Source organism: Medicago sativa, chromosome 1 (assembly GCF_051527215.1).
Source record: "Medicago sativa cultivar Bolivia chromosome 1, Bolivia_mono, whole genome shotgun sequence".
NCBI classification, from domain to species: domain Eukaryota; kingdom Viridiplantae; phylum Streptophyta; class Magnoliopsida; order Fabales; family Fabaceae; genus Medicago; species Medicago sativa.
In genome coordinates, this window is record NC_140749.1 from 86,413,125 (window position 1) to 86,424,192 (window position 11,068).

Genomic DNA, 11,068 nt, shown 5'->3' on the forward strand with positions numbered 1-11,068 from the left:
ATAGTGATTTTGTCTTAAATCATTTCAAAGCAATATAAACGGTTATGTTCCTTGGTTGTTGATTTCCTTTACTATTTTTTAGCAAATTTACTTTAATGTTCTTGTCCTAAAATAAAAATTTAAACAGTATTTAGAGAAATTCTATATTGGTTTCATGCATGTTCTTGTCCTAAAATAAAAATTTAAACAGTATTTAGAGAAATTCTATATTGGTTTCATGCATGTTCTTGTCCTAAAATAAAAATTTAAACAGTATTTAGAGAAATTCTATATTGGTTTCATGCTTTATCTATTCATAGATTACAAAGTCATGAATTTCTATCTCAAGAATTCACATATTCCACTTTCTTTTCAAACCATGAATTGTTAATCAATTAATTGGTGATCAAACTAATAAAAACATTAAGAACAAAGATAGAGAAAACAACTCATGTAACTTCATTCAAATAGCCAAGTATCAAATCAACAACTAAATGTATTCATCAAGTTTTACTCATCCCTAACAATTGGAATAAGTTGAGATATCACATATATAAGAACTACCCATGAAGAGTAATCAGTTGAGACTCCAACTCCAATTTCCCAAGTTGAATCGACTTTTTTTTTTTTTTTTTTGCGGTAGCCATATTCTCACTATCTCCAAAAGTCATAATCCCTTCAAAATATGACGGGAAATTTGGGCAAGTCGGTAACAAAACAAGATCATAAGGTTCCAAAATATGACTACAACTACCTAATCCGTTTTCCACTTTTTCTACAATATAGCAGTATAACATTACTCCATCAAAAAAATTAGTATTAATGAAATAATAATAGCAAAATAACAGAGATATTGATTTTAACGCTTGAGATACTAAAACAGTGTGTAATTGCGTGTTGTTTTTACATTAGAAAACCAGGGTCCAATTTCAATATAGATGACAAATTGATCTTAGTGATATGATATAGATGTGACTGGCTGCATGCATTTACGTGGTTATGACCATACTTATGAAATAAGAGTATAACAATTGGTGATATTGGTATTAAGGGAATTAAAATGTATGAAAAGAAGTTGTTTATACAAAATAGAGTTTGGACGAGTTTTTCATCTTACCCAAACACATGCCTTTTTAAATTACCCAAAAACAATAACCAAAATTTGAATCCCAATTCATAACTAAATACAAAATCCACGACAAATATTTAGGTTCTAAAATAAAAATTCCTAATATTATAATTTACACCTAAAAATAAAAAACACTATCAAGATTTGCTTTTCTAAAGTAAAGCAAAATCCCTAAAGAACCATTATAAAAGGCTCCATTGATGTACAAAAGTTCAAGCATTCCCAAGTATAGCACAGAAGAGGACATCAACACAGTTCTTCAGCAAATATTGTATTCAACAAAAATTGAACTGCAGCCAAAAATTTGCTCAACCTCAGTGAAATATATGTTACTGTTCAAGTCTAATAATCAAGACATTATCTCTACCATACAAAAATTCTTGCATACCTTCCTCAGTACGGAGATTAGGTTCATCATCCAAGAGTTGTTGTAATGCACCAAGATCACTAGCACTGCAATGTAGTTCATGTAAAGTGAACAGAGTCAAAACCCATACAGCACAGAATAAGATGTTGGACACCAAAATTTAATAAAATGGTCAAATCAAATGCAACCCTAGTATATTGGTTTAGTTGCACTTTCTACAATCATTTATTGAAAAAATTACTTTACACCCTTATTTAAACTTATTGTAATTCACCCCTTAATATAATTCTACCCTTACCATAAACAGAACAAGTTACCAAATACACATGAAAAGACAAAATTGCCAAACCTTACATGGAAATCTAGGTTAGTAGAAAAGAAACAGCGAAAACCATACATGGAAAGCTATGTCACTGGAGTCTCTTTGTGTGATTCGAGTATAACTAAAATAGGAAGAGGTAACCTGCTTTTTTGTTCAAGTAACCGTAGAGAAAATAACATTAACAAAACAATGTAATCCATTTTTCTAGTGGACTTGAGTCTTGAAGCATAATTCTACTTTTTTCCCCTTCATTTTATTGGACTGCCAAGGATAATCTAGAGGTGCTAATAATGTGCACAGAGCAACCAAGGAATCAAACCCATGTGTTCAATTTTCAAGCAAAGACTATGATATTATTTGCAAACAGTTTGTTATTGTCTCTTAGAATTTCATTTGGGCTAACTCAACCCTTACGAAACCGGCCGGCTTGTAAGTTGAGAGTTGCCCCACTTATAAACGTAGGTTCAGGCCATATCTCATCCAATGTGAGAGTCTTAACAAACACACACACACAAACCACCCCCACGTCCAGGACTGAACAACTAGAGCATGTAACAAGTTGCCTGATAGCAAGTGATTTAACAGATCTTAGACAGACTCTAAAACTATCCTAGAATTTGGGTTGGACCTAACTCAACCCTTGCAAAAACGACTTGTGAGGTGGGGATTTTCTCTACTTATAAACTTATGTTCAGGACATATCTCATCCAATGTGAGACTCTTAACATCTTCCAATAATCATTTTGATGATATAGAAAGTGAAGCGATCTTAATGTTTTGTCTAAACAAAATGAAAATAGAGCGGTCAGAGGTCTATTCTATTTATATTGAACTCCTAATCTATCTTTTTATCAAAGTATGGTGATAGAGAGGTTTTGATCCCATGTAGTTAATGCCTTTTGTCAGGTCCCTTAGTATTAAGGATAAATATGTCTTAAATATAATTGATAACATATTTGATCACTTATTTGGGTTTTAGACTACATATTTCTATCCATCAAATGTAAATGGTCCCCATTTTCCATGAAGAATAAGTCCAAATAATTTAACTATTTAAGGTATTGGTTCCTAAAGGACCAAAACCTAAATGATATGAAGCTGTAGAAATCTATACCCAAAAAAAAAAATTATGGGCCAAAACCCGAACAAATGAAAACTCTGAAGGCCCAAAAGCTACCATATTCCAATATAGGGGAAGAAAATTGTGGAAAAGAAACATATAAAAAGGGAGCATTCATCTATATATTAGGACATTTGGATGGTTCAGCCATATAGCATTGTCATCTTCATACCTGGGCATTATGGCCATTGCTGATAGTGCTGATACAACTGATGATTTTAATAAATACCTGTTTCAAACAATAAAGGCATTATCTGAAGAAAACTCATTAAAAACTATAAAGGCATTTATGTTAAAAGCAATTAAAGCAGAATTACAGATCTATTACAAAATGAAACAAATCTTCATGGTGCTAGCTCAAGTTTATTACAAATCCATATATTGATTGGTTCTTAATGACATACCACCTATTACTAAGCACCATGAGAAATTTAAAGAAAATGTAAACTTTCTGTCAATCTTCCAAGTTACTGCATCGCATCATATCATTTGAAATACAAAAATTCTCACATTAATGTATTTCTGGATAGTCTAAATTCAATAATTAGTAGACATCAATAAAAATTATTAAATGATGTTCCTTACTCTGAGTAATATATCTCATGTAGAAACAACAGGCCATCCAAGCAATCAATAAGTCTAGGTTTGATACCAACACGCTGCTGCAGTTGTTTCATGGTTGTACGAGAAGAACTGCCTTTAACTAGTTGCCTGCCATCACGATGAATTTTTTCAAGAGATGCGACAATACAATGAAATTCTTCCCTGAAAGTTCAAATTAAAATTTTAACAAATAAGTCAATAAAACTAAAACAAACAAATCATCCCTACTAAAGATCATTAAGGCTCATAAGATCAGCTTAATTATAAAATCTGAACCAAGAAACACTTCATTTTATATTTTCGTTAAGGCAATTCAGTGAATAGTTAAAAATAAATAATAGTAGAAAAGAATGAGAGGAGAATAATTTCTTGATATGTTCCAATGTACAGGGGAATTGTCTCTTTAATAGAGAAAGAATTAGAATCCTAATTAATTGCAGAGATCCTACATAATTACAGGTTAATGACAATAGTTGACTACCTAATAATACAATAACTGAAAAATAAACAATATAAATGGTATAATATTCTAATTAATATTTTGATTCTGCGACACTCCCCCTCAAGCTGGCTTGAAAATGTCTTCCATGGACAGCTTGCGAGTTATGTAGTCAAAAGGTTTCTTGGGTAGTCCTTTCGTCAAGATATCTGCCAATTGTTCTGTAGTGGGAATATAAGTCATACATATCTGTCCCCTTTCTATTTTTTCCTTGATGAAATGTTTGTCAACTTCAACATGTTTGGTCCTGTCATGTAGGACTGGGTTGTGTGCAATAGATATTGCAGACTTGTTGTCACAATACAATTTTATAGGTGGAGAATTATAAAAATTCAATTCTTGCAGTAGCTTTTCCACCCACAACCCCTCACAAATTCCATGAGCCACTGCTCTAAATTCAGCTTCAGCGCTACTTCTTGCTACAACACTTTGTTTCTTGCTCCTCCAACTAACCAAGTTTCCCCCTACAAAAGTACAATAACCTGATGTTGATCTTCGATCAGTTATACTTCCAGCCCAATCTGCATCTGTGTAGGATTCTACTTGGAGATGTCCGCGATTTTTATAAAGAAGTCCCTTCCCGGGTGATCCCTTCAAGTATCTTAAGATCCTGAAAACAGCTTCTTGATGTTCAGGTCCTGGTGCATGCATGAACTGACTCACCAAACTTACAGCAAAAGCTATGTCTGGACGCGTATGAGATAAGTATATCAGTCTTCCTACCAATCGCTGATACCTCCCTTTATCTACCATATTTCCAGCTTCAGCAGGCTGCAATTTTATGTTGGATTCCATGGGTGTCTCAGCAGATTTACATCCAAGTAATCCAGTTTCTTTTAAAAGATCCAGAACATACTTCCGCTGATTCATAAAAATACCCTCCTTTGATCTTGCAAACTCAATTCCAAGGAAGTATTTTAGAGGACCAAGTTCTTTGATTTCAAAGACCTTAGCAAGTTTCTCCCTTAAGCTTGTAAGCTCCAAGCTATCATCACCTGTTAATATGATGTCATCCACATATACAATCAAAATAGCAATTTTATTAGTGGCTGAATGTTTATAAAACAGTGTATGATCAGCTTGACTTTGGATGTAACCAAGTCCTTTTACCACAGTTCCAAACCTCTCAAACCAAGCTCTTGGGGATTGTTTCAAACCATACAAAGACTTCTTCAATCTACAAACTTTATTTCTTCCCAATTTTTCCTCAAATCCAGGGGGAAGACTCATGAACACTTCTTCCTCTAGCTCTCCATTTAGAAAAGCATTCTTTACATCAAGTTGATGTAAAGGCCAGTTCAAGTTGGCAGCAAGGGATAAAAGAACACGTATAGAGTTGAGTTTTGCAACTGGAGCAAAGGTCTCTTGATAATCTATACCATAAGTTTGGGTAAATCCCTTAGCTACTAACCTAGCCTTGTACCTCTCCACACTTCCATCTGCTTTGCACTTGATGGTAAAAACCCACTTACAACCCACCTTCTTTTTGTCATGTGGTAGGCTCGCAATTTCCCATGTTTCATTTTTCTTGAGAGCATTAAACTCATCTAGGACTGCTAATTTCCAGTTGGGATCATCTAGTGCTTCCTCAATGTTTCTAGGCACAAACAAATTCGTAATTTTAGAAGTAAAGGCTCGGTAGTTTTGGGAGAGGTTTTGGTAGGAGACATAATTGGAAATGGGATAGTTTGTACTGGTTTTAAGTGATTTCTTGGTGCAAGTTCTGGTTTTTTTCCTAACGGCTATGGGTAGATCAATATTAGAAGTGGAAATTTCAGAATTACCTGTTTGTTCTTCAGGCATCTTTGTTGAACCATCATCCGGGGTTTCTAGTTGATTGGATGCTGAAATGATGGACTGACTTCTGACCTTTTGAGGATATTTCCGAGCATAAACACGAAGCTCTTGTTTTGATTGTGGTATTTCCTTTCCTATTTGGGCACCACCTAAGTCTGGGACAAGGTTTCCCTTATCAATTTCAGGATCTGTTTCCACATGTTCTACTTCTTTATGTGCAATTGTGTGATCAATTAATTCTATATCCTCAATGTTAAAAACAGGATTTGGTAAAGGTTCATTCAAATTGTTGTCACTTAAAAAATTGTCTTCATTAACACTCTCCCCCTGAAGGGAATTTTTGTGATAGAAAGATTGTAGTTCTAAAAAAGTGACATTCATACTAACATGAACCTTCTTTGTGTTAGGATTGTAACACTTGTACCCCTTTTGGTTGGGAGAATAACCAACAAAAATACATTTTTCAGCTCTTGGATCTAGTTTAGAACGAGAGTTAGGGGCATACATAAAAACAGTACATCCAAACACTTTTAAAGGTAAGTCGGTATGCAATCGACATGCTGGAAAAAAAGTTTTGAAAACATCCAATGGTGTGCGATAACTTAACACACGAGTGGGCATCCTATTTATGAGATATGATGCTGTTAGAACCGCATCCCCCCATAAAAATTTAGGAACATTGCTCTCAAACATAATGGCACGAGCTACCTCAAGAAGATGTCTATTCTTTCTTTCAGCTATGCCATTTTGTTGAGGCGTATTTGGGCATGTTGATTGATGCTGAATACCTTTACGTTGAAAAAACTCTCCGAGGTTTTTATTAAAATATTCAGTACCATTGTCACTTCTCAAAATGGAGATTTTTGCATCAAATTGAGTTTCTATCATTTTTGAAAAACATTTAAATATCTCTGGTACTTCAGATTTATCCTTCATAAGATAGACCCAACATAGCCGTGTATGATCGTCAATAAAGGTCACAAACCACCTTTTCCCAAATTGAGTTGTAATTTTAGATGGACCCCATACATCACTATGGATTAAATAAAAAGGTTTGGATGCATGATAAGGTCGAGAGGAATAAGGAGTTTTATGACTTTTAGAAAGAACACAACTTTCACATTCAAAAGAAGAACAATTAACATTTTTGAATAAATCTGGAAACAAATGCCTAAGATATTGAAAATTAGGGTGCCCTAGTCTATTATGCCAGAGCATTATTTGATCCCTAACAGAGGCAGAACTGATACCACTAAGGCCATGAGCCACTTTATTCTCAAAAACACCCTCAAAGTAATAGAGTCCATCCATCATTTTAGCACTGCCAATCATCTTCCCCGAATTCCGGTCCTGAAAAACACAATGAGTGTTAAAAAACTTTACATAACAATTTGAGTCTTCGCAGATTTTACTAACAGAGAGAAGGTTATATGAAAGTTTTGGTACATGTAGCACATTTTTTAAATCAATGTGCGTAGATAAAGGAATTTTTCCTTCTCCTGCAATTGGTGAAAAACTTCCATCTGCAATTTTAATTTTTTTATTTCCAGGACAAGGTGAATATGTTTGAAATAGAGAAGAAAGGCCGGTCATATGGTCAGAAGCACCTGAATCTATGATCCATGGTGCAGGCATATTTGAGGTGCAACTTAGAGAAGTAGGGGTACTAAAATTACCTGTTTGTGCCAAAGAAGCATTAGGAATACCAGACAAAGAACTAGATTTTAGCAACCTTATGAGCTCCTCAACTTGATCCTGGTTGGGCAAGGATTTTTTAGCCTCATGTGCTGCAGGAACAGATCTGGGACCCAGTTTGCCATTTTTCAGATGTGCTGGTTTCCCATGGAGTTTCCAGCAGGTCTCTCGGGTGTGACGTGGTCTGTTGCAGTAGTCACACACGACGTTAGATGTGTTCCTCTGATTTGAAGAACTTTTAAGGGCAGCAGTATCCGCAATCAAGGCATTGGTCTCAGGAGGATATGGATCAGATTTTGCCTTTCCCATCATGACACTCCTGCGAGTTTCCTCCCTTCTAACTTCAGAAAACATTTCTCCTAGTGAAGGTAAGGTTGATCTTCCAATGATCCTTCCACGAACTTCATCTAACTCCTCATTGAGACCGGCAAGAAACTGGAAAATTCTTCCTTCTTCCACTGTTTGTTGATGGTGTTTCTCATCGTCGGTTGAATTCCACTTATAGGTGTTGAAGAGATCAAGTTCTTGCCAAATCCGTTTTAAGGAATGAAAGTATTTTGTGACATTTTCATTTCCTTGCCGAATTTCTCTAGCCTTCAATGTAAGTTCATAGATCTGAGACTTATTTTCCAGATCAGAGTACATTTCTTTCACACTTTCCCACAATTCTTTTGCTGTGGAATAACACATATAGTTGCTGCTGATTTCCTCTTCCATGGAGTTTACCAACCATGTCATTACCATGGAGTTTTCAGCATCCCACACATCATGTTGTGGGTCACTAGCATCTGGTTCTTTGCGATCACCAGTAAGATAACCCATTTTTCCTTTGCCACGGATATACATCTGGACAGATTGAGACCACCTAAAATAGTTCGACCCATTGAGTCGAAAAGAGGTGATTTGGATAGAATGGGAATCACCGCCATAAGCAACCTTCTGCTCATTTTTAGGCAGCATGTTTTTGGGAGTTCTATTCTCCTCTTCACTATTGACTGAGGAACTGTCAGTCATGGAAGTACAGAGGCGCAGGCTGCAGAGAAATTGCTCTGATGCCAAGTAGAAAAGAATGAGAGGAGAATAATTTCTTGATATGTTCCAATGTACAGGGGAATTGTCTCTTTAATAGAGAAAGAATTAGAATCCTAATTAATTGCAGAGATCCTACATAATTACAGGTTAATGACAATAGTTGACTACCTAATAATACAATAACTGAAAAATAAACAATATAAATGGTATAATATTCTAATTAATATTTTGATTCTGCGACACTAAATAAATAAAATGATTCAGCGTTATATATCACCAAGTAATCAACATCATGAAAAACTGTTTTATTTTGCTTTGATCTAGGCTCCATAACTTCTGCAGATCATATGTAACTTACATTTCAGTTGTGGCTAATGACTCTTTGATGCTAAAGGGAAAATACCAAAAATTGGTTGAGGAAACATTGCAGACACAACATCGTAAAGAAAACAATGAGAAGGACTAATAGTTTACGGTGGAGTTCGATTGTAACTGTTACTATTGGAAACACGACAATCACAAACTTAATGTGAGATAGTAGTAACTTAGCTGGAAACTTACATGCATGTCAATTACGAATATAAATTTAAATCCCTTGTAAATACATTTTGGAAAGAAAGATCCGGTAATAATTTGTTTAATTCATCAACCATTCCCAAATCGAAAAGATTGGAGATCTAAATAGAAACTTACAAAGTCCTTCTCATTGAAACCAAAATGTTATTCAAAGAACCAATCTGCTTTTCCAAAAGAGCATCTCTCACACCACTGACACGGTTTAGAGTACCATAATTGTTGGATATCTGAAGCACCTGCTTGCAACCACACAAGTTAATTCAAGATCTCAAGCAATTTAAGAACTATAACACTGTCCATATGAAGGTCAAAGTAGCAAATACGATACAAAAATTTATACACGGAAAAATATCAAATTACCTGTAACCTATCCAAAATATGGGAAGCATTCCTAAACTGTGAAGTTAAGCAAGATTGAAGCTCATCCCAACGATTCATTTCTTCCTTAACTTTTCGGAATTTTGACTGAAGTTTTTTCACCATCACTTCCATTTTCAATGCCTAAAACGACCAGTCAGATTGCAGCAACAAGCCTCGGATCTTATAGACGTGAAAAAGTAATTATCAGTTACAGCTATGGGCATGGTTTTTTTCACTATTCCTGAACCAACATTATAAGTAACTAAGACGGTTTTGATAAACAAAATGCAAAAAGCAGGCAATTTTTGAAAACCATCGGTCAAACTGATCGCTAGTTCAAACTTCAAAGTGGTTTGAGCAGCAGTTTGATCGAATGAAACAGACTTGGTCAACGTTCAGTCAAACATGAAAAACTGAATTCATGTCTAATGTTGGTTATTCACACATGATACTGCATTATAGAGACATTTCCATTTTTTTTGTAGCTTTTTTTTTCTTTCTATATTAGAATTGAGGCTAGCAAAAACTCAACTCAAAAGCTACTTTGGTCATACATACACTAACACTAAGGTCGTGTTTAGATGAATAATTTAATTAAACACTTATCACATAAGTGCTTATGTATAAGCTATTTCTATAACTAAAGATAAAATGAATTCAAATTGTTTTCATATAAGGTATAAACTATTTTCATAAGCCATCTTGGCGAGCTTATGGAAATAAGCTTAAAGTAGTTTATGGACATGTGATAAGTTGTTTCATAAGATCTTTCAAACTGTCTCGTAAGTGTTTATGATATCTGAAAATGAACATTTAAATGAAAATGAAGAAAGATAATCCAAACATAATCAAATCGGAGAAGGAAGAACCAAGTAGAAAGAAGAAAAAATGTAAAAAGGAGAAGAAGAAGAAGAAGAAGAAGAAGAAGAAGAAGAAGAAGAAAGGTGTTACCGTGGCGGAGGAAGTTGCTCTCAATTACGGTGGTGATTTGCGGCGCCGGGAAGGAGCTGGCGCGGAGCTTAGTTGCAGATAGAGTAAAAAAAAATGAATTTTTTTCGAAAAAAAATGAAGTTAGTAATATAAATATAAATATTGAAATTCAAAAATACCAAAAAAAAATAAAAATATATATATAAATATAAATGAAGATCGTTACATGTTTCGCAAGTATGTCACTTAAGACCATTTGCAATGGTTGTCTTGAATGCTGATGAAAACATTTCAGCATTCAACTTGTTGAGAGTTTTCATCACCTCTCTCTTCCACATCATTTTTCAATGAATTTCAACTCCCCATTGCACAACTACGAAGTGTTGAAATTGTCATTCAACACAACCATTGTAAATGGTCTTACAGTTTTAGTGAAAAAGTATCCAAGTAACGTTATACTTCATCAGTCTCAAAATAATAGTCGTTTAATATTTGTGCACGATTATTAAGAAAATGATTAATTGTGTTAATTTCAATGGTAAAATTAATATCATTTACTAAAATATTTTCATTAATTGTAGTTAGTGGAATAGTTAAATTGGATAAAATTCAATAAAATGAGGGTATAATAGTAGAAAAATAAATAAATGATGCATTGA

At 34.4% G+C, this 11,068-nt stretch overlaps 1 protein-coding gene across 1 annotated transcript; it reads right to left on the reverse strand.

Annotated features, from left to right (window-relative positions):
* Nucleotides 1-1,042: 1,042 nt before the first annotated feature.
* Nucleotides 1,043-10,546, reverse strand: LOC146958599 (uncharacterized protein At5g43822-like). Its single transcript, XM_085740116.1, has 7 exons — nucleotides 10,431-10,546; nucleotides 9,480-9,659; nucleotides 9,237-9,355; nucleotides 3,503-3,682; nucleotides 3,090-3,146; nucleotides 1,497-1,561; nucleotides 1,043-1,398 (listed from the first exon to the last, which is right to left on the reverse strand). The coding sequence occupies exons 2-7, from the start codon at nucleotides 9,609-9,611 to the stop codon at nucleotides 1,355-1,357; spliced, it is 597 nt and encodes a 198-aa protein (XP_085596242.1). The 5' UTR covers nucleotides 9,612-9,659; nucleotides 10,431-10,546; the 3' UTR covers nucleotides 1,043-1,354.
* Between the last annotated feature and the right edge of the window lie 522 nt (nucleotides 10,547-11,068).